The 25,257-nt window shown below is 30.1% G+C and overlaps 1 protein-coding gene across 1 annotated transcript in view; it reads right to left on the bottom strand.

Moving 5' to 3' along the window:
• The window catches only part of LOC129968263 (uncharacterized), a 44,100-nt gene extending 26,614 nt beyond the window's left edge, over positions 1-17,486 (bottom strand). The window contains exons 1-3 of the mRNA XM_056082119.1: positions 17,316-17,486; positions 13,206-13,568; positions 2,069-2,289 (exon numbers count right to left, since the gene is read on the bottom strand). Coding sequence (XP_055938094.1) covers positions 2,069-2,289; positions 13,206-13,568; positions 17,316-17,486 — 755 coding nt within the window. The remainder of the gene's footprint in view (positions 1-2,068; positions 2,290-13,205; positions 13,569-17,315) is intronic.
• Between the last annotated feature and the right edge of the window lie 7,771 nt (positions 17,487-25,257).

The following is a 25,257-nucleotide window of genomic DNA, read 5'->3' on the forward strand; positions in this document are numbered from 1 at the left end:
CAACAACAATTCGAACCCTTCGATTGACGAATTCTGACTATTTTGCAGTATCACAATATAAGAAAGTTGATTAGATGAAGAAATCGATTTTTCCACATATTTCTTGTGCTATTCTCTTCACTAATCAGATTTTATGTATTCACATGCATATTTAATAATTTTTTTCTGTGCCAAATCAATGACGATGCGTCACATAAAAGAATTTTTTTCTGTGCCAAATCAATGACGATGCGTCACATAAAAGAATTTTTTTCTATATCTCGAAAACAATTTTGAAATTTCATTATAAATGAATACATTTATAAATATATGTCTGTTAATAAACAATTTTAGAAAGTAGAAATCATTTAGGATAAATTAATTAAACACTGAACAATCACAAATCTTTAATTATGGGGTTATTCACTGCAATTAATTCTCGGCTATGATTTAAAGCAGCGGCTCTTAAACTTTCGATCGCCGCGGCCACCTTTTATGTAACAGCTTGACACAACGGACCCCCAAGATTTTTAACACCCCTCCCTGACTCCTAGCATATGGCTGAGTGATTTAAAAGTTCCTCAGTAATTCTGAGACTGCTTTTGCTACTTATACATACTTTTTAACACTTCTTTTTTTTCCTTTAAAAAAACAGTAAACATTAATTAAAATATTAAAAAATACTAATTTCAAATAATGTATTTAACTATATTAATTAAAATTTTTAATGAGAAGGATGGTTTGCATTTCTTTTACAAGTGCTGTTATATCGGGTGTAATATTTGAAACTTGCAGTCTCACTTCGAGTTCTACGCTTTCAAGACGGTTTCTGTACTTATTTTTAAGATAAGGAAGAGCTGCAAATGTTCTTTCACATAAATAAGTAGTTTGGAAAGTTATCGTATTGGAGAATCATTATCGTATTGGAGCACTATGAATTCAATTTTTAATCTTTGCACATATGTTTTTATTATTTTTTGAAAATATTGCATTAATGTAATGCTATGTAGTTGCAAGCAATAAAAAAAAAAAAAAACTGAATTAATATTCTTGATCGAAATACATGTTCTAGTAAAGTTTTTCAATTGGGGGTAGGGGAATCTAGTCGAGGATGGGACATTTTTCAATTTTTCCAAGAGATCTTTCAGAGTCTGTAAAAGAGGGAAATCTTAATATTAAATAAGAGATCGTCGCGGGCGTCTTAGAAAAGCGCTGGGGACCCAAAGGGCCCCCTCAGTTCACGGGCTATAGTTTAAGAACCGCTGATTTAAAGAAACAATTATTTAAGCTAAAATTTAAGGATCTCAATGAAATAGCACATTATACTATCTTAATGTATTAATTACATTAGGCATTTAATGTAATACACTTAGTATATGCATTAGGTATCTAAAGAACCCAAATACTGTTTTTAAAATTGTAGCAATTGGTTTTCAAAAATGTTTGTAATGAAAATGTATCTTTCTTGGCATTGTGTATATTGCATTCATTACTTTTTCAGTATTATTGAAAGTAAAATATTTCAATTCTGACTTATTTCGTATTTGAAATGATGGAATTTTGTAATTGAATCTCACTCACTTTTCGACGTGCTAGAGTTTTGAAATTTTATACACTTGTATGTTTAGGATGACAACGGCGCATTTAATATTTTCAAAACTCAATTATCAGTTAATTTATTCATATAAAAATTAAATTTTGGTTCCATACAAATGTCGCCATTTAGTAGTGAGTTTGAAAATAAAATTTCAAGATTATAATATTCATTATTATGAATTATAAATAAAAAAACTAAAACGTAGAAAATAATCAAAATATAAAATTCTATCTTTTAATAATTTAATAAAAATAGGGTTTTAAAATTTGTTTAATAAATTTCGTCATTATTTTTGAAAAGGAAATTAAATTATCAGAATTGTTGGAGATATTTTTTCAGACTTTTACTTATTTATATATTTATCATCGTGAAATTTTCTCAAATACAGTAATAAATCTTCTAATGTAGATTAATATAATATAGCTAAAAATCATACACTGTAAAATAATTTAAAAAAATCTTTCAAAATGATTACTTGAAAATTTTACATACCTTTTGTCCAGAGTTCCATTTTTACTGGGATTTGTCTTTGGAGTCTTTTTCGTGGGCAGGTCTTCGCAAGGTGGAGGTGACGGGGTGCATCGTCTGATTTTTGATTTGGGATCGCTCAAAGAAACGACCAGTTTCTCTTCTTTCCCCTCATGAATTGGTTTTGTTGTGGAAATAATGAAAGTCACGTTCGAATCATTATTTTCTTTCCACTTCTCACCAAACTATGTGGGAAAAAAGATGATATATTATCAAACTATTTTAAGATTTTAAAGAAAAAAACAAAAAATCTATTTCACACTGCAAAGAAAAATTTTTTTTATATGTTTTGTTTATAATACCGGAAAGCGATGTTAGGACAATGAACTTTACTTATCGTTCTTTCACTATTATTATATCTCGATCGACTGTTTTACGACAAGCAAATATTAATATCGTCGCAAAGTCATAAAAGGAAAAAGAAGGAGAGAAATGGTGAAGATACAAACGTCAGAAATAAGAATTCAACATAATTACAAAAAAAAAAAAGGAGATTTGAAACTCCAGTCCAAAACATCATAGCTGGTAGTATTTTCAATTTGATTCAACTACTTTACACCTTATTACTGAAATTAATTCTTTTTTTTATGTTGCATGATTATTAAGCCAAATTTTTGCGCAGTAGCTTCTCAGGGTAAAGACCCCTGAGCACCCGAGTGCAGAAGTCTGACTTCTAGCTCAAATAAAGATAGCACATACTCACTCGCTTGCACAACCCCTTTTTACAAGGGAGCTCATTCACGCACCTCATAGTGAGAATACAAGGAAGAGAATAACCATGCCCGAACCAGGACTCGAACCTGGGACGCCAAGATCACGGGGAAGACGCGCTACCCCTAGCCCAAGATGGTGGCGAAATTAGTTCTTAATTATAAGATAACGATAACGTTAAAAATATTTAATATCTGCATGATGCGAGTCATTTTATAATGAAAAAAATCAGTGAAAAGTATTGTAAAATAAACTTAAAATGCTTATAAAAATTTTAAAAAAAACTGAACGTCAAAACAACATAGGTGTTATTGAAAAACTTATTACTATTACTTTTTTAATTTTAAAATAGCATAATATGGTTTTTGAAAAATAATATATTCCGAAGTTATGAGGGGAACACATTATATATCGATCATTAAAATATCGAATTTATTTTATCACTAGATGAGTGTTAAAATAAAATCCAGTTTTGAACTTTTTTTAACCCTTATCTCAACCTAACTATTTTTTTTTTCTCTCTAAAATCTAGAGAATACAGCATTGAAATTTAGAAATCTAAGTACTTTGTTTTAACTGAAAATTGTTATACTTTAGATGAGTTTGTAAATTCTGTACATACTTATTTCTGTTTTATCTTTTGCAAACATTCTGGTGTTTAGTAAAATTTCCATGACATCCCATCAAATCATTCAGTGACTAAAATGTTTACGGTTAAGAATTATAGAATGCTAATGTTATATTTCAGTGGGGATATGAGGCAGATTTCTGCTCTATACTTTCGATGATATGCACAATATAATTATTGTGTCATTTTCTTCTAGCGAATTTCGTCTCTTTCAGAAATTCTCTAATTTCTAAACTGAAACGTTTCGCAGAAATAATCAGATTATAGTAGTTGTATGGAGAAAATTATAAATCTTAATGAAAAAAAAATATATTAATTTTTTCGTAGTAACCATTCAATACAGAAGGTAGATATCTAGTATCATATACAAGAATTTAGAATGTGAGACGCAGTTCTGAGTAGAAAACTAAGCGTTTTCTTCATCTCTGATATGGAAGCATGATTACTTTCAAAACTGATTCAAACCTCAAGTTAAGATGCAATGGAATGCAAAATTAAATTTGTGGATTCTAAAATTAAAACTATAGATATGAATAACATTTTAATAATATTTCACCTGAAGGCCTTTTCATATTTGTATAAGGATGTAGAATATATCCTTGCTCAAAACTATCCAACTATAAAAAAATCGAACTATAAAGAAATTCCTTTGGCTTTTGATGTTTGTTTGCTTTTGACGAATTTCTACGTCTAGAACTTCCTGAGTCCGAAAATCAGATTTTAAAAATTATATATGTCTATCTGTCTGTGAACACAATAATTCAAAAGCACTTTGAATGGTCTTTACGACAAATTTGTAAATTACTATAAAAGTTTAAACGAATCCATTGAGAGAAAGTCTGTTTGTCCGATTGTCTGAGAACAAGTGAATCCGATAACAACAAAAAGTAAAGACTTAGATAGATAAAATTTAGTGCACATGTTTAGGATCTAAAATGTAGAGTCGTGTCAAACTTTAGACTAAATCAAACAAAAGATTGACCGCTTGTTAATTTGTAATTTTAAGACATACAACGCGATAAATCAAAATTTTTTGATTACAATTTATATGTGATCTTGTGACTACATTTGTAATTCTATATCTCATTTTCAACTAGTAGAAAAAAAGGTGTCCAAAGTGATTATTCGATTTTTTGATGCTTGTATATTAACGTCATGCCAGCGGTTAATCACCAAAGATCGCAAGCTAGATTCAAATTAAAGATCTATATTCCATGATTATTGTTTCAAATGCCATGCTAGGGGTTCACGGCCTTACCCAAGTTCCATAATTTCATGCAAAGAAGAGGGGCATAATACTATGTTGTTGTTTGTTATGGCACTTGCCATGGGCAAGCCCACTGTTACGAAGACAGCGTTTTAAGCCGGTGGGGGAGCATCTCTTGTTTGTATAATAGCGCCAACCAGGGCCAAGAGTACGACTTTGCTACTCACGCATCACTCATTCGCTTGCACAACCCCTTTTTACAGGAGGGCACATTCACACATCTCACAGATAGAACAACAGAAGAACAACCATGCCCAAACCGGGACTCGAACCCAGGAAGCCCAGATCACGGGGAAGACACGCTACCCCTATTTCAGGACGCCGGCTCTAGAGCTTTAAAATAATAAAATAGAAAATAATAAAAAGTTATTTGGGAATTTGAAAACTATAACATTTTACTCCAAACTGATTTAAATACTTATTACAATTTATTCAACTTATAAGCAATACTATTTTATTATGTTTTTAGAAAGCGCATTAAAATATAAAAAAATTTCATAAAGGAAGTTTAAGATTAAAATACTTCAAATTCTTTTTCCTTTCCTTATTAAAGAGTATAATATGCTAGAAGGTTTCTGGAAGACCTCTTGCGGACTTAAAAATTGGAGCTAAATGAATGTCAAATTTTTTCTAGATTGTTATGAATTCTTATATAAACACTTATCAATTTTTTGATGTAAATTAAAAATTTATGCTTTATAGAATGGATAAACAAATGTTAATATATATACCTAGCTTAAGCAATAATAAAAAAATGTATATAAGAAACAGTTGAAGCTAAACAATGATAATTTAATAAAAACCTCTAAATAACAGAATAAAATAAACTGCAAAATTTCATAAAACCAACAATTATTTTAATACATTTCCTCTTTATAGCTAATCATATTAAAGACGCATAAGACCTCTTTACAGTAATTATTTATGAAACTTTAGTATAATTTCATACCTACTCCAAATATCTAATGGGAGAAAATATATTCTTGTTACATTCCAACTAAATACACAACTATTAAAGTAGATATGCGCTTCCCCAACGATAGCCCACTTTTCCGCTTCTATGATTTCATCAACAATGGACGTGGGAAACATAAAAGCCGTGACTGGCCTAACGTACAATAACGACACAAAAATCAATCATGGACAGGTGGAATATATGTGACTCATACATGAATGAGCTCTTGGCCAGTTGAACACCAATCCACTCAGGTTAATTTACAACATTGTGATTAACATGTCCAGGTTTCACGAGCGATAGAGTTAGTACAAATAAATGACTGGATTAAAAAAAATTTTTTTTTCAAACTTTTACATATAATATAAATAGCAATGCATCAAAATAAGGAAAAAGTCCCAAATTTGCTTTTAACATCGCTCAACAGATGGCAGTCATCTGGATGCATTGGGAATATATAGCTATTTTTACAATTTCGTGAAAATAGTATTAATTGTATCTTTCAAGATGGGTCTCTAACCACACCACTAAGTTTGTATGTTCGTTATCGATCTAAAAAGAAAGCTTGTACAACGCTGGATTGGACATGCAGATAACACTGATATAATCTTCATCACATGTCCACCAAGATCCCGGGATCTTACCTAAAGTGATTTCTTTTTATGGAATTACGCCAATTTCTTGTTTATAAACTCCCCGCCCCATTGCCTAAAACAGTCAATGAACTAAAAGAACGCATGAATGCCTCATTAAGCAGCATTGACCATATAACATTTCCAGATGCATTGAACGAACTGGATTACAGATTATGGGTTTGTCGTGATACGATAGATTAACATGTAGAACATTTGTAACTGAAAAAAATATGGAATGTTTTCTTTTCTTTTTATGTATCGATGATTATTTTATGTGTAGTAGTCTTAAAGCCATAAATGTTTAGTATTCGATCATTCATTTATGCAGGGGTGTTTGTGGGACCCCAAAAAATCCCCTGAAACTTTTACGGACTTACTACCGGCATTTTGGAGTTTCGAGAAGGGGGGGGGAGAAATGAAAAATTACAATTATGAAGTATTGAATGACCTAATTATAAAAGTTCAATGAATTACTTTTTTTGCAAAATTAATAACCATAAATTTTCAAACATATAAACTACTACATTTTATGCAAATATTTTAAATTACCTGAATTAATTCTTTTTAAAAAAATTATCTAATTTCTGCTGCTTTTTTTTTTTATTTTCTGATGTTTGTGGACTTGTCTTTCTTTTGTGGTGAACTTCATAATTGCAGGAAGGTTGACTTTTATTTTCCTCATTTACAGTTGAAGAAATTTCCTCGAGAACTGCACATGCAGAGGTAGAAGCAGTTTGCTTTTCTGCTAATGTAGAAGGTTTTTCAGAGACTTTTATGGGTGACTCATCTGAAATACATGTTTTTAAGTCCTCTTGATATGTTTTCCAACTTCTGTTCATATTCAGTAAGAGATCTTTGTGAATTGGATCAGTCATTGGATTTTTTGAGCCATATTTTTCACATGAGGTTTTTTTAGTAGCCATTAAATCATATTTAATAGTCTGCACTGCATCTAGGGAATCAATCTTAAGAGAGGTTCTATAGTCAGTGACAAGTGTATCCATTAAGTTGAATGCACTTTCCACTAATGGACCATGGAAGCAGCTAAGGCAGGCTTTGACCAATTTAGCCAATGTAGGATACTTATAATCATTTGTGAAATCATCTTTTAAATTAAAAACTTTAGACCAATATTTATCAATTGTACACTTGACTTGATTTCCACTTTCATCAGATGTGTAGAGCATTTCTTTGGTGATATCAATATCACTCTGGTATAACCTTATTTCAGCTTCTACTTTTGACTTTTCATTATCACTAAAAATATGGGACATAAAAGATAATTTTTCAAAAGCTAATATTGTACTGGTTTTACCTCTTAGCTCTGGATCTAATGCTGTAAAACTAATTAGATATGAATTTTTAAGGGGTAATTTCTGTTTCATGTGCTGAAATTTCAAAGTGAAATTCTCTTGCGTACATAAATAAAAAAATATTTCAATAAGCGAAATGAAAAATTTACACGTGCATCAATAAATGAAACGAAAATTTTACACAGCGGAGAAAAAAAGTTGCGAAGCGATCAATGACAAATAGCTAATACGGCGAAAAATCCCCCTTCTCTACTTATTGGCGCCACGCCAGGAGAGATAAGACCTTTGAACCCAGAGTCACGTGATCGCACATCTGGTCGAACGAAGTCTCTCCCTTTTTTTTCTGCTGCGCCTACTTGCCGAAAAGAATCCAGAAGAGAATGTCCGAGAACCGGGGGAATGAGTCATAACTCGCAATAAGGAAAGAACAAAAAAGAAGTTTTTTCCCCCTTTTCACGCATTATCACTGCCTTTGGAGAAAGAAAGGAAAAGTTTTCACCACACACACTGACCTTGCGTTTTCTGCTTTCAAAGCAAACAAAATTACCCAGATCAAAATAAATAATTCATTATTATTCCTACTTCCTTTTGAACGACGATCCCCGGAATTTCCGGGTATCGAAGTTCAAAATCCCCGGAATTCCGGGGTTTCCCCGGAGCACAAACACCCCTGTTTATGCTAATTCAGCAGCTTTGACACCTGCTCCTTTCACTTAACACATGTAACCTGCTTGCAAATGCAAGAAATCATGTTTTAGAACAACTGGCTTGCTTTAAAATTGCAATTAATAAAAAGAAAATGTGAGTGATAGAAGAGAAAACTAAATTATTAACCTCGAATGTTATTATGTCCTTTTCTGGGGATATTACATATTTATGGAATCAAAATTAAAATATATATTAGTAAAAAACAACATTTATTGATGTAATCAGGTGAAAATCGTGACGAAAATGATCACGTGAAATTCGTGACTACAGTTTAGATGTATCAATTCAGGATCATTGATACCAGTTCGATTCATTAAATATCGTCTTATATGATAAGTCTTAAAATACGTGAAACTTGCAATAAAGATTTATTGACCACAAAGGTGAGTTTTTAAATGGAGAGTAAAATAATTTTGAGAAAAAAGAAATTCAGCGACAGTTTTCGCCCTAGACTTTCTCCTAAAATCACACAAAAGTGGGCCGCAATACACAAAATCAATTGTATGCAAAACTACATGATGTTGGACATTTCGAGTTCATAGTATGGAATTGAGAATCGAATGTTCTCAGATCTATTATTTAGATTCAATTTATTTCAATTGGTATCAGTTTTTTTTCAATTGATAGAAAGAAATACAATTTTGTTCACATCACATTCATTTTATCATTTTTCTAGTGCTATTGAGTTATATTGTTTACGCATACACGTGCCGGCGTCCTGGCATAGGGGTAGCGTGTCTTCCCCGTGATCTTGGCGTCCTGGGTTCGAGTCCCGGTTTGGGCATGGGTGTTCTTCCGTTGTTCTATCTATGAGATGTGTGAATGTGCCCTCCTGTAAAAAGGGGTTGTGCAAGCGAATGTGATGCGTGAGTAGCTAAGACGTACTCTCGGCCCTAGTTGGCGCTACTAAAACAAGAGATGCTCCCTTGGCTTAAAATCTCTGACTGCGTCAGCGAGCTTGTCCATGGCAAGTGCCATTATAAACAACAACAATGCATACGCGTACAGACAAGCAGACAGACAATTTACTGTTGATAGATTTAATCCATAAATAGACAAAGATATATAATATTGGAGTGAACTCTACATATACTAAAATCAACTAACTTATTTCGTTGAGTGTCTAAGTCATCCTATTCACAAATACATACAAGGGGTGTTCAAATGAAAAGGTACGAAACGACATTGTGGGTATAAATGAAGACTTTATTCAAAGTATACGCCATAGGCCTGAACACAATGATCCCATTGATTAACAAGCCGAAAGATTCCTTGTTCCCAAAATTTCTGTGAGCGTGACGAGATCCAATCTTTCACAGCGTTCTTAACTTCACCTTCCGAGTTTCCCTTTCAGATGTTTTTTCAGGGACCAAAAACGTGAAAATCGCAGGGTGACATGTCTGGGCTGTAGGACGGATGGTCGAGCTGCTCCCACTTGAACTTGGCCAGTTCCGCGTGTGTGACCCTGGAGATGTGTGCACGTGCGTTGTCATGGAGCAGAACCACACCCTCCGTGAGTAGCCCCGGTCTTTTGTTCTTGATGAACCTGCATAGTCTTCGGAGTGTCTCACACTACACATCGGAGTTGTTGGTTCTTCTGTGCTCGAGTAATTCAACAAGTAGCCGATCTGCTACGTCAATTGGACGTCGCTATTTATAAGAGCCTCTACTCTCTTTTGCGCATGCTCCGATCTACGCCGGAAACTCTAATCGCATCTCTAGATGCCTCGCTACGGTATCCCATAGTGGCATAGGCAAATATGTTAACGCATACGTTGTTACGACGTTTCGTACCTTTTCATTTGAACACCCTTTGTAGATCAATAGGCAGTGAAATCCTTTGACGTGTTTGTCTAAAATTTGATAGAAATGTATAATTTTGATATAAAGACTGTATCCCAAATTTCACTTACTGGCGTTTTAAAGTCATAAAGGTAGATTTAATTTTTTAAAAAATGTTGCTTTCGGACACAGGGAGGTATGAAACGAAGATATAATTGAAAAGTCTAATTTTTGGTATTCACAAAAATACTTTTTCCTTCTTTAAGAAAAATTAAAATAGAAAATACTATCCATCTAATATTTTAAGATTTGTAAACATGTCTTAAAATGTCAAACTAAATCCATTCCGAATTTGATAAAAATAAACTAATAAATAATTATGTATTAGCCTGCGGTAATAGTTATTAAACTTGTTGTAGCTGTGATACGGAAGAGCAAAAAATGGTTTGCTCCTATCGCCCCCCCCCCCGACATTTGTAATTTCTCTCCCTATTCTTATTGCAATACGTTCATTCTTTGCTTTTCATCTATGACGGATGATGATGTGTAAAACAATGACTTTTTTCTCCAATCAGTCATAAATTTAACCAATGAAAATCAACAAATAACAGGTCCCCACTTAATTTGTTGGAAGTAAGATAAGTTGATGTATTGGATGGAGACTAAAAGACATGTATTTTTGCCTAGAAACTTACATAGAGACATGTATTTCTGAGATATTTCTAGTAGTTTCATTCAGTCTTATATAGTTTTAAAGACTACTTTTATTCTCTTCAGACCAAAGCTATAACAAGCAGCAACTCAAAATTATCATGGGTTAATTACAATAACAATATAAAATAATTCGTGTCTTCATTTGATGTCATGGCTTCATGTGCATCGGATGATCAAATAGGAAAAAATTTGAATGCATTTCTTTTCAACACAAAAATTTTGGAAAGAGTTGTTGTAGTGAAAATATGAAAGAATCACTTAAAATTTTCACAGGTATTAAAGCATTCTTTGGGAATGAATCAGATAGTGTTTTGGATCACCGATTTTCCAATGCAACATTAAATAATTAATAAAAATCTGGAATTGCCTGTGTAAAATAAGCCTTTGCCAAACTGCCTTTCGAAAGATATTTATTTTTAAGTAACCATAACATGCAATCAAGTAGATTAATAAAGAAATCTAACTGCCTTAAAAAGATAATTTATAATTATAATTTTTTTTCCTGAAACAGTATTTTTTACTCTAATAATTAAACAAAACAATGGGTGACTTAAAAAATTAAACTCCATAAATCATCAGTATACAAGTCTTGTATATTTTATAACGAATAAAAAAAAAAAAGAAATGTGAGCTAATGTATTTTTCTTTTAAAATTCCATCGCTACAATGTGGAAAATCATGTAAATTAATATATATCGTTTGTTATAGACTATATGTTAATAAGCGCGTTTTTTTCCCTATGACTGAGATAACGTTCTAAAGTAATAAAAAAAGTATTAAATCACGTTTTGCTTTCTTTTAACTAGGTCACTTGAACAGTATGTTGACAATAACTAAAGACATTGGAAATGGAGATATTTTGGTAATCATTTAAAATCTTTTAAAGTACATTTTATATAATATTTGAAAGGAAAAGAAACAAATAGTTTAATGTTTTAGATAAGACAGGATCTGATTTTGGTGAGAAATACCTTTAATTTGGAATGTAGTAGATAAAGAATCGCTGAGTCAGTGTTTCAAAGAGGTTCTCGAACCTCATTCGTAACACGCGAATGAACAGAAGCAGAGAAAATTACGATAGTTTAACTTTGAAAGATGTGAATAAATATTGCTTATTACATAGACATGCATAGAATAGTTTTGTTCTGACTTCATTTATACGCTGATATTGCATAAACAAAGATTGGAAGTTATTTGATTAAAAACACGTTTCTGGATAAGTTAAATAAATTTTTAAACTTTTGCTGGACTAGTAATTATCATTTGTCAAATAGTTTATGTTATTTTATACGCAATGAATGGATCAAAATCCTGGCATTATTCGTAGAATTGTTGAATTGTTAACAATCAACATCCAGTTCTGCAAATGTTTATTCTCTGTTTTTTTTTGTCCTTAATTTTTCGTTAGTCGTAATAAGTGTTTAGATTTAACTTATTTTAAGATTACAGTGTGCTTTCGTCACCAAAAATATTCGCCATCTTGACTAGTTGTAAAAATTGAAATTTCGCTTGAGAAACATCCATTTCCATTTTGTAAGATTAAAATCTCCTGTTAAAAAAGATAGAGAATTTAATGGTTTGAAAAAATAGAGAAAGGGTCTCATGGGAACTTTTCACCTCCTCCCTAATAAAGGAATTATTGTTATTTCATCACATAAAAATGGTGAATCTTGAACAGACCGTGGGCAACTCGAATCCTCAAATTTTTATATTCAGAGTATACTTTGCAGGACAATGCAACGACCGTGTGGAATACTGAAACCAAAATCTGAGGCAAAACTACAATTTTAGTGATTATACATGCAAATTTCAATTATCTAAACTGTTACATATTTAAGTTATCATATTTTTAATGCATTCAAATATAAAAAATGATCAATTTGTAAACATGTTAGGTTCAAAATTTGATACTGCTCCACACTTTTTATATTAAAACTTGTGCCAAATTTCATCTTTTCAGTTGCTTAACGTTTTGTAATTATCATGTTCACTTTCATTCGGGCAGGCAGACATATTCAGTGAATTTATTTGGTTCTATTCAAAATTTACCAATTAAGTATTAAGGCCACTTTTCAAATTTTATCTGTCAAAGCGTTCTTGAGTTATCATATACACAGACAGACAGACATATAGATTCCAAAAATATATTTTTCAGTGTTGGGAAGGTTTGAATTTTGGAGATCCGCCTAGTTCGATATCGATTTTACTTTTAAAGATTATAACATTTTCTCATTGTATAATACATATACGAGGAAATGAAAATTATATTGATCAATAATGCACTTCTATTTAATACTGCGCTGAACAAAATATTAATCAATCTATGTAATTTACTTAACATACCTGATACACTGAAAAAAGTTTATACAATTAGGGATAAAGATCTACCTGACTGTTTACATCTCCGTTTGTGTTTCGCACGAAGACATAATTGTTGTTCTTGAAACAAGCGTGCCATCCAGTATCGAGGACAGTATTCTGTCGTTTTCGCTGTCCGGATGACGGGTACTTGCTGTCCGGTGCCAGAGGAGCCATCGGACTCATGTTATGGTCTGGAGACCTCCGGCTGACATTCACAGGCGAATAGTCGACCTCCTTGTGGAGGGACCTCGCCAAAGAATCTGTGCTGCAAGCAGAGGTAAGAGTTGGATAACGACGACCCTTCTGAGTGGCAACCACCATCACGCAATTGTCCCAATCAGGGTCTTCTTCGGCTTCCCAGTAGGTGGCATTATTCAGTGGAGAACGACCCTGAAATGATAAAAAAAATATATGTATGATATAAAAACGATTTGAAACAAAATGCAATATATAAAATCATTTCTTGCTATGTGATCTAATTTATATCTGCCTACTTTAATATAATAAATAATGCAGTAAAAGTTCGGTATTGTCGAAATGTGAATGAATAAAGTCATTTTTTCTCTGAAGAGTCGAATATTATCATATGATACTATTCTCATAACGCCAATACAACGGATTCGTCAACCTACTGTTCATTACTGTACTACTGTAACGGGTTTCATTCACATAAAATATGAGCTGCACTCAGCTAATTATTTCACGCATTCGAAACTTTCCGCGATGGAAGAAAGAGGTCGAGTTTTATTTGATTGCAAGGAGTCTTATACAAGGAATTTTTTCAGCATTTTCACATTGCCACTGTACACTAAAATACGTAGATGTATACATGATTCGGTGAGAGGCAATCTTTGGAAGACCATGTCGGGGGTGCTCCATAGCGATAATTTACCAGTTCACAGGACCCTCCAAGAATCGGTAGTTGTCAAATTACATGGCGAAGCATTATCTTTCCTAGACACTTCCCAGAGCAGATTATTCCTCTGATATTATCCCATGTGATTTTTTTCTCGAGTAAAAGAAACTCGATAAAGAGACGATTCTTAAATTGCGCAGAAGTACTAGGAGCAGCGGACGACTTACTGAAGGGTGTGCATAGCAATTCATGTTCAATTCTTTTATAAATGATGATTTAAAAAAAATGGCTTTGTTACACAATTTGGTTATTATGAAGGAAACACTAAATAAACCAGTTTTGTACATTTATTCTTCCATAATAAAAGTCTATTCCGAACATTTTTGAACTTAGTACTAATTCATTTTGTTCCCCGGCTTCTTGGATGAAATCCTCAATCAAATTATCCTTATGGGGAGGGAGGCCATTTATTATTATGTACCAACCAGAATATTCTCCCTGAAAATTTCCCGCAAGTTGTTACTTCCTCTCCCCACATATTGTGAACTTTGAGAAATGTCGTGAATGATGGAAGTGCTCAAGTTTTTATTTTCATAGTTCCACACGTGAAATTTTCATTCTTTATAGTATAACAATAAGTAAATAAATAAAATAAAAAATAAGATATTCCTTTTGAACTCTTTTTTTTTTCAACCTATTAAAATCAAAATTTGACACAAAACAATGTTAGCAACAAGATCACATATAAATTAGCAACAAGATCACATTTATCTATTCTCATATTTACATGTATTCGACCAACATACTGTCAAACCCTATACGTATTTAGTTTAAAATTTGAGATAAACTTACTCTTCAAATGTTTAATCTGCAAAAAAAATTTCGTGTGTCGCTTTGAGTCTTCCAGGCGTGCGAACATACAGGTCTAGCGAAGGTAAACATTTCAATGGATTTGATACAAATTTTTTCAAAGATTACTTTTGATTCTAAAACTGCATAAAAAATTTCATTGATCTAAATCATAGCGTTTTTGTGTTTATATGTTACATAATTTGAAAATAAAAATGGAATGAAAAATAAAAATAAAATGTTAATGATGCAATTGTAATATATAATATGTTGCAAATTAGGAACCAACTCAATTATAAATATTGCAAATGGTTTCTTCAAGTATTATTAGATTAACCTTTGAACACTTTAGATATAATTTTTAGAGAGATAAATCATATTTTAAACTTCATAATTTTTCTTCAAGAATGGAAGGCCGAATAAAAAGTTTCGTTTAGTTACATCGTAGCATTAAGTACAAATGAGCATTCTATATATAAAAATGTAAGTTTATAAGTTCTTAAAATCAAATAAAAAGTAAGTCCTTAAAATCAAAAGCGCAATTTAATATTTTGCAAACTCATTATGGAATTATTCATTTTATTCCAGGGTTTTTTCTCCCCAATTTGGCATTGAGTGAAATGTTTCCAGATTATAAGAGAGAAATGAATTTCTGTCAACACCATCGAAATGCCATACTTAATGATAAAGAGGCGGATAAAACCGTTATCGAACAGCCCACCGTTTGGGTGGAATTTATAGAAGTAGCGGAGGGGGATATGGATGGAGGGAGAATTTAGGGTCACGGGCTCACAGCAAAAACACAGTTAGCATCGATTTCGATTCACATTTCCCCACGAAACGTTCTCCATTCGGCTATTCTATCAATAAAAATATGGTAAGTTGACAATTCAACAACATTTCAAACATTTAGTTTAAGTGAAGTTATTTTAAGTGCATTAAAAATTGAAGCATAAAAAATATTTTAAAAAAAAGTGAAATATCTATTAACTTTGGAATGCTTTAAGAATTGCTTAGACTAAAAACTATGGATTTGTTATTTAAATTGCTACTTAATTGTATTTTGCTACTATAATTGCTACTTTGCTATTTAATTGCCAATTTAAACAATAAGTGCAAAATTTTAATGCATATGTATATATTATGTTACATAATTAGTTTTCGAAGTGCGAGGAATCGAATTTCTAAATTTTTTTTTCATTTTTTTTTCTTTTAATTTTTTTCAAAATTTAAAGGTTTTTACTTTAGTTTTTACCATCATTGATATTTTGCTAAGTTAAAATATTTGTTGATAATCAGTTATTTGATAATTTTTAAAACAAAAAATGAATTTTGAATCTATAGTTCATAATGACATAATATATTATTGACCTCGTTATTTTAATGGTCACATTTTTATACTTTTCCACCGTTGTTTCTCAATCAAATGTATAAATTCATAAATTAAAAAAATAAATCCGAGATACTTCTATTAAATTAGAAACAAAAACTCCAAGCAATCCCTGTAAAATAAATATCTTGAAATTAACTAACTTTTTGAATCAAAGGCTTAATTGTGAAAGTCAATTCCACAAATGAGCAGCTAACCGAGCATTTCACCAGAGATCGAATAATAAAAATTACACAATAAATTTTGAAAACTTATTAAATGAATTAATTTGAAAATTTTTGAAAAAATTATTAAAATTAAAAAAGATTGCACAGAAATAAAATTGGCATAACTGAAAAGCTAATTTTTTGAATTTCAAAGTTAAGTAAAGCATTTTTTATTATTTGTTTATTTATTGCTATTATATCTTCCGAAGTGTTCCGAAGTAAAAAATGTTAAAACCTCAATAAATATTTAATCAGTTAAAATTCTAATTAAAATTTTGAACCTCTTCTTCTTAGTGGGTGTCTATCATCCATGAAGTAACTACATGCCAAATAATCTTTTCAGTGTTTTGAAAGATTTTTGCATCATACAGTTAGTAAATAGTATGCCAGCCTCAAAATATTATCACGTTAAGAAGAATAAACGGCCTATACAAACAAAAATTAAATAACAACAATTTTGAATTATTGCTTCTGTTTATATATCTAATTTTAACAACACACAAAAGCATATTTTATTCAGTTCTTTTATTTTAAAAAAGGTGATTAATTTTGTATTAAATTGAAGGCAAAACAATGAAAATAGTCGTTGCGTATTTTCGCTAAAGTATAAAACTGACACATTAAAAAAATAATAAAGTGCAAACAAGAAAAACATTAAATCAATTACAAGCATATTGTATTAACATTTTTCTGTAATAGGTACATTAAAAATTTTTAAAACAAAAATTAAATTCCTCTAGCGCTCGAGTACAAAAACGCTGGCATCGTAAATTTACCATTCCCTAGAGAGGCATTCTCTAACGGTTCCTACCAGTAAACCGAAACAAAACACTCACCGTGGAAGCCGGGGTTTTCGGTTTGGTATCCTTCGCTTTCGATCCCTTCTGTCCCATGGCGTTCCATTTGATGAAATGTGCCGCCGGCCTCTTTTTCAATACCGAAGCTGCCCAGGCAGACACATCTGCCCCGATCCCAACCGACGTTAGACATCTGCCACGCGACCCCATGATTTCGAACGCGTGCGAACATGTGTCCCCCCATTTCGATATCCCCCCGATATGAAATCGGCTGCACTCTCTCTCTCTCATCCAAAGGGCGGCTGTAAATACATAATAGGAAGAAAAGGTGGTTTCCTTAAAATTCAACGCAGATATTTCGACTAGTTGAATGTGGGAGTTGAAACGTATGGTGGGGTGATTCAGCGGGAAATTCGATGTTCTGTTCTAATTTACCACAATTTCAAAGTATAAATTTTTAAAAAATCGCTGAAAATATTGATTAGTTGAATTGAAATACATGAATATGCATAATCAATAGAATTCAAGGCCAGTAAAGATTTTTTTTTTTAAAAAATTTCCAAGTGAAATAATGCAGATGTGTATCTTCTAAGAGGAAAGTCGTTAATTTTGTGGGTATAACTAACTGTTTTTAAAAAGAGAAGAAACATCTATCAAGTAGAAACCGTGAATTAAATAATCTGGTAACAGAAATCCAAAACTCATTTGATGAGAATGAATATGCATAACAGGAAATGAAAGGTGGAATTACCGTCCAACATAAATAAACGTCATAGTGGGTATTTATTTGGCGATGTATATTTCACATCGCCAAAACAAACAGACCGAATCCAACCGAATTTTACACACTTATTATTTAATTATTAAAGGAAGAAAACAACTTTTCAAAGAGCTAAAGTTCATTAATTATTCAATTAATTAGAAATAAACTGAAATTTTTCATTATTTCCGCAGTAACTTTTGAGTAAATTCCACCAATAGAGATCATTTTTTATACCATTTTAAAATACAAAATGTTAAATAAATGTCAGTTATGTTAATTTCATTTTTCTGCAAGTTTGCTTTCAACTTGTATTAATTTTCCAAAATTTAATAAATTGTTGAATAGAATGCAGATAAATTTGAAATAAGAAATTTTATAGATACTCCAATGCTAACAAACGATAAAAATTTAAGCTTCTATAATTTTGTTTTTTGATATTTTTGTTTAATTTTTTTAAATATTTTGGCAACTTTTTTTTGTTGGTTTTAAAAGGATTTTAATGCTTATTCATGAAAAATTAAATTACAGACTATAGAATGATTTTGTGTACTGTAATATTTTTACATAAAATTTAATAAAAATTATTAAAAAGCATTTGTTTATTAATTAATTAATTATTGTTATTAATTAATAAAAATTATTTCAAAAGCATTTGTTTGCAGAGTACACTTGGGTTCATTGAAGTGCTAAAATCAAATAGATTCTTACTTTTATCCATATGAATTCCATTTTTCCATAATTAAAATTTTGCTCATAATACCGAATTATAAACAAGTTTTTAATAAACGTTTTGTCAGAAATAATTAAACTGAAGAAATGTAAATATTTCAGCCGTAAGTTTTTCAACTGGGGAAATATGAATAACAATAATCCTGAACAACACTGTATTTCAACTATTCTTAAATATGTGGACTTTTATTACTTTTCTCCCCTTTCTTCCTCACATAAAAAAATAATGGAATTGCCTGAACAATCTTATTTACAATCAGTGACAATTATATAACTTATTCATGCCGTGAATAATCGTATCACGATAATATAGCATTCTCATAGATACAAAAGTTAATAGAGACAGAAGAGAACATGAAACCGAGCAATTTTCATTTGAAAAATGAAGTTACAATTTTAAAGTTTTTAAAAACAGGTTTCAATATTCAGAATAGTAATTACAAATTGAATATATCGATTACTTTTGAATAACTTCAAACTTCTTTTTAAGAATATTAAATCGCACTCCATGTTAACAAATTAAGGTATAACAGTACATTTATATTACTATTCTATAATAGTAATATAATGCATAATATTGTAGAAAGAATATTACTTATTTTTTTTAAGTTTCATTAAAAATAGAAAGTTTCATAATATTTAAAATAGTTTCATAATATTTATATATATGTAATGATATTTTAAAATCTAATTTCAACTTAATTAATTTCCAAAGTTTTGTCTTAAATTAGCCCATATTAACTTAATTCTAAGATATTCTCTTAGTTCCTGATCCCATTCCACTTTTTATAGTTAATTAATGCAACAAAAGCTCTGTGAAAAGGCTTTAGTTAGAGGTTCCCACACTCCGAATGAAGAGATAAAATATTGTCCAGCTAAGCAATTCTTTTAAAAGATCCCTATGATTCCCTTACATGTGATTGACACGCGTTAAAAATTGCTATAAAAATTTCACAGTATATAATCACAGGGATAAAATTTCCAGGGGCTTTTCCTCATTTAGTTTTGTGCCGTTCTGTGTTGTGATCGTCGCTTCTGCTTGTTCATAATTCGTGCCTCCCAGGATGCAATAAAGCGAACTTAATAATTCAAAGTCTTCTTCTCAGTCTTCGGCCATGACTCTGCTTCAAAATTTATGCTTATATATATATATATATATATATATATATATATATATATATATATATATATATATATATATATATATATATATATATATATATATATATATATATATATATATATATATATATATATATATATATATATATATATATATATATATATATATATATACATATATATATATATAAAACTTCATAAATTGGTCACATTTTATCTCAGAAGATCAAAGCATTTCTATATTTATTTAAAAGTTGAAGGGTCGAGAATATTTAGTAGAATATGATTCCTTAGAACCAAAGCACTATCTAATTTAAACTTCATAATTTTTGAATCATATTTATAAACCAAAATAAAACAAAACTTTATTATTGACGAATTTTAAATCCTTTCGAAAGTAAAACTAAAAACTAAATTTTACAATGAATCAGAGAAATTTTACTTCAAAAATTCGTTGAGATATTATATAAATTATGAAAATTAATCTGTAGTGCAGATAAGATTTCAATGCCGAACGTCTTTATTTTCAGTTGTCATATTAAAAAAGGAAAAACAACATGCTTGGTTTCAAAAAAAAAAATATTTTTCTATTATTTACAGTTTAATCATTTTCACTCTAATTAAAAGCTTAAATTTTACCGGCGCTGACAGATAGATACAGAGTAGATACATAGTACAATGTATCTACTCTACAGCGGCGCTGACAGTAGACAGAGAGATACATAATACAATGAACAGAACGGCTTAAGGCCCACATAATAATATAAGTGAATTAATTATATGACAATCAAAATTTCAAGCTTAAAAATATTTTGATAAAAAAGCTATTAAGATCAAATTACATAAAATATTTTATTGATAAATTTAGTGAACATTAATACTGGCGAACCATCTGGCCGCCAAAGCCGACTAGTAAATTATATAAAAAAACACATTTATGTAATTAATAAAATAAAAAAAAATTATTGAATTACACAAAACTGACAGAAAAAAGCATTTTGTAACGACAAATGACAATCACTAAAGACTAAAATATATTAATAGATCACTTTATAAATAAATAATATCGTGTAAATCATATCTTGCCTTTAGGAAGCGTATTTGAGCGACAGATAAATAACATGTTAATAAAAAAAATAACACATGGATTAATGAACTCATTCTCCAAAAATGTTTCTGATTTTATATCTTGTAGCTCAACGCAAAGTTCAAATGTAAAAACATGTTTTGAATATTAAAAAACATATAAAGTCCTTAAGAGTATGAAGCTTTGACGAACTCCGTGCGAAATTTCGCATCAGATGTTATTTTTAGAGAATTACGATTATGAGAAAAAACTACTTAAATATCTTTTTGAATTATGAATGGAAAAAAAAAGCGCAATTTGATAAATGGCATATATCAACCAAATCAAATTGCTGAGCACCCAGATTCTATCTTCCGAAGATAACAACAAACCTTAAATGCCTTTAGGTTAAATATTTTCTGGAGGAATAAAAATGATAAAATTACCAAAATGTGTGTAGATTATCGAATAAACCGGAATAGGAAATAATCTGAATTCTCTCACGCGACAAATAAATGGCTAAAACTGATTATTCTTGTCCTGCTTGCAAAATGAGCTCGAGTGAATCGAAGTGGAGTTAATCGAAATAAAAGTATGCGAAGATAAATAGGTGTTTGAATTTTCTGATCGAACAGCGATAAGGGGTTAAACATAGTAAATAATATGGTAGAAATCAGAAAAATTTAGTAACAAAATATGTGATCTCTTTTATCGGACACTAATCCTTTTATTTGTAAAAATATTTATTACTAATGAATTTTATCTAGAATCAAAGTATTCAAGATTTCTTTTTTTTTTTTAAGTCAACCTGCTTAAGAATTTCGGGTTTTATATATTAAGGTTAATGAAATGGTATTTGTCAAAAAAAAAAAAAAAAGCATTTTCGAACGAATACAACTTTTTTTTTTCTAATAAAAAATGTTGCTATTTAGGCTGGTTATGCAGAATCCCCAAAATCCTTTTCCCCACAAGATGGCGCTGATTTTTACTGAGACATGTTTTATTCTTTTTGCCGAAATAACAGCACTTTTGCCAATAGTTAACTATTCCTAATTACTATTTAAATGCAACACATATGAAAAGATAGAAATATTCTTGTAATGAACGCAATATATTTCTTGTAATTGTATAATATTTAAATGAACTTTAGGAATGCAATTATTTTTTCTATTCCCTCATGCTTTTAATTTCCAACAAATATAAAATTAAAATATCGTTTATAACAAGATTTTATATTTGTTAATTTACAGTCAAAATTAAAAATGATTTGTATTTCTGAATTGTCAAATATGTTATTAGTTAAATATGTCTTAATCTTCAAAGTGCTTTTTTAGTAAGATTACTTCATTAAACTATAATTTAAATTATTAATTTTTTTACTGTATGTTTATTAATCTTATGTCATTTATTAAATCTTCTATCTATTAAATAGGAAACTTTATACTTCATTTTTATTTTAAAAATTGCAATTTTCTCATGATGAACTAATTTTTAAACAAACTTTTTTAACTGGAACTTAAGGAAAAGTTCGAATTTTTATTATGGTCCAGTCAGCTTCGAATTTAAATTACTATAATTAATTTAAAACCGTGTTTAATAGCATAATTCGAGAAAATCCTTAGAATATTTTAGAGGTATATTTACGTTGTTCGATGTAAGAAGAAAACATCAATAATTTTTCTAATATGATTATAGTTAATTGTATCAAGAAAAAATATCCTTTGAGTAATTCAAATATCAGAAACTGCACATAAAAGTTCCGCGTCAATATAAGATCTATATATACAGTGCATTTTTTAACTTTCTTGAATTATTATAATAGTTACTGAAACTTTTTAAATCAACTAACTTTCAACTATCTTCAAAACGATTTACTATTAAGTAGCGCAAATGGTAAAGAATCAATATTTTGTTATATTAATCAATCGATACATAAATTCTGAAAATATTAAAATAGGGCATTTGATCTAAAACACACGAGTCTAAATCTGTCCAAAATTATATCTAGGAGTGAATGAAAAATCACTTTTAAAACTCCATCTTTAGGAACATAAAGCTTAAAATTAAATAAAAAAGTTTGTAATAAAGACAAGTAATACTATTTAAAGGAAAAAAATACAAAAAAAAAATTAAAAGATTCTTTTGTTCTATTTCTGAATTACGCTATGAATAGGATAAGCTGCTTTGATCTGCATATTTAATAATATATATATTTTATTCACCCATTCTCCTATTTATACGTCATTCCACCATCATAATAAACAATTTTAATTATCTATTCGATTTAGATAGTAAAGAATAAATGAAAGCTACCTCGACTAAAATTGAGATTTTGTGGAACTTCCGCAGTATTTTTACAAATTGCCGTTATAGGATGTGATTTAAAGATTTTCTTATTTTTAACTTCGTAAAATTATTAAAATCTCAGTATTAAAATATCGTCAGACATAACAAAAAGCTAAGAATAAATAAATTTCTGAAACAATTATAAGTGATGCCACAAATACACAGTCCTTACACATAAAAGCAGGATAAATTTAATTTTTTAATATTAATTCAATTAAATATAGTTATTAGGACTACGGTAATAAAATTAGGATATTTAATTAAAAAAATTAAATACAGTAACGAAACATTTATATATTTTTCACTTATACTTTTACCACAATTGCGGTTAATTCGTAACTGCTGGACTAATAAAATATTTCAGTAATACAATAAAAGAATACAGAGTTTCAGTTGTACGTCGCTTACAAAAATTCACATATTTTCTGCTTAAGTCATTACTTATCCAATTTCTTAAATAGGTAAACAATACAGATTTACTAATTATTCGCAGTTGATATATAAATGAAAGGCAAATTATCAGATGCTAATTTAAGCGATGTTGAGGAACAATACGAAGAAGTCATTCCACCTTCCTTTAACGGATGCAACAATTACAAATTAAAAATTTCGAACTTATTTTGTTAGTAAAAACACTAGTGATTAAACACGCAGTGAACTGAATTCGATCAATAATACGGTCATTATTATCCTATGCAGCCCCCATTTGTGCGACTGCAGCCAAATGCACATAACAGCACTGGAAAGACTCCAAAACGTGACGGGAGAGTAGTAGCAAAGCATCAAGCCGTAGTTTGTTCGGAATGATGACATTCCGAAAAAGATCTTCAATCTCCATCATTAATAATTTTCAGAGAGTCCATCACCTTCCTTGAAAAACTCCATAAGAAGAAGAACGTTTCAATAAAGGAAATTGAAAACTACGACCTCAAACTCTCTAATAATTTCAGAAGATCCATTAATCCGCAATTAGAACTTTATCTATAGCATTAATCTGATTCGGAACAGAATTCTTCCAATTAATTATTCTATGCAAACTCCACTTTCTTTTTCCTTTTTTCATCACTTAACTAATTAGTTTAATAATGACTAAGCACATTTGAATTTTTTAAGTACACCATCTTGCTAAGTAATATTAATACCAAGCCCTTTCTTCAATCAACTGTAATTCCCGGAGATTGAGAGCCTTCAGTTCAAGTACTCCACTCAATCTCTTGCAAATCGGCAATGATGCTGAACTTAATGATCACAGACAAGAAACACCTCAAGACGAAGATAAAAGTTTTTTTTTTCAATTAAATGCTTTACTTCTAGTACATAAATGGTATAAAATACAATAATAATTAAGATATACAGCAATTAATATAATAAGTACTCAATAAAGATATAATTTTTCTTATTTTTATAATAAATGTTTAAGGTGGGATTATCAGATAAAAATTTAGACAACAGCCTAGGGAGGTTCAAAATTTCGTCATATATTTTTTGCATTTTTTAAAAAAATATAGTTAAATTAATAAACATCATGCAAGGCAAATGCCAAAGAAATAGCATTAAATAAGACTACAGAGAAGAATATGATATTAGAGCAGGAACAATAAAGGACGAGGATGAAAGAAAATCGATCTTCAAAGAATGTGATATTTTATGATGTCTTAGAAGTACTTATAGCCAATTTTTGAATGAAAATTGAAGACTTGCGACAAAATGCTCAGGAATTAACTCTTTTTTTTCTTCTTGAAGTCGAGTTAAAGATAAAATAGCATTTTTTGCTAATGTACTTAAATCACAGATTTTTATGAATTACAGTCTTGACGTCTTCTTAATAGCAGTGAGAAGGGATGGCATTATTCTTCCCTTCGTCATTATATTTTATATTAAGAAGTGCCATAAATACATTAACATTTTATCTTCATGATGGTCTTTAAGATCGGCGTTAGGGCTGCGGTGGTCTG

Source organism: Argiope bruennichi, chromosome 5 (assembly GCF_947563725.1).
Source record: "Argiope bruennichi chromosome 5, qqArgBrue1.1, whole genome shotgun sequence".
NCBI classification, from domain to species: domain Eukaryota; kingdom Metazoa; phylum Arthropoda; class Arachnida; order Araneae; family Araneidae; genus Argiope; species Argiope bruennichi.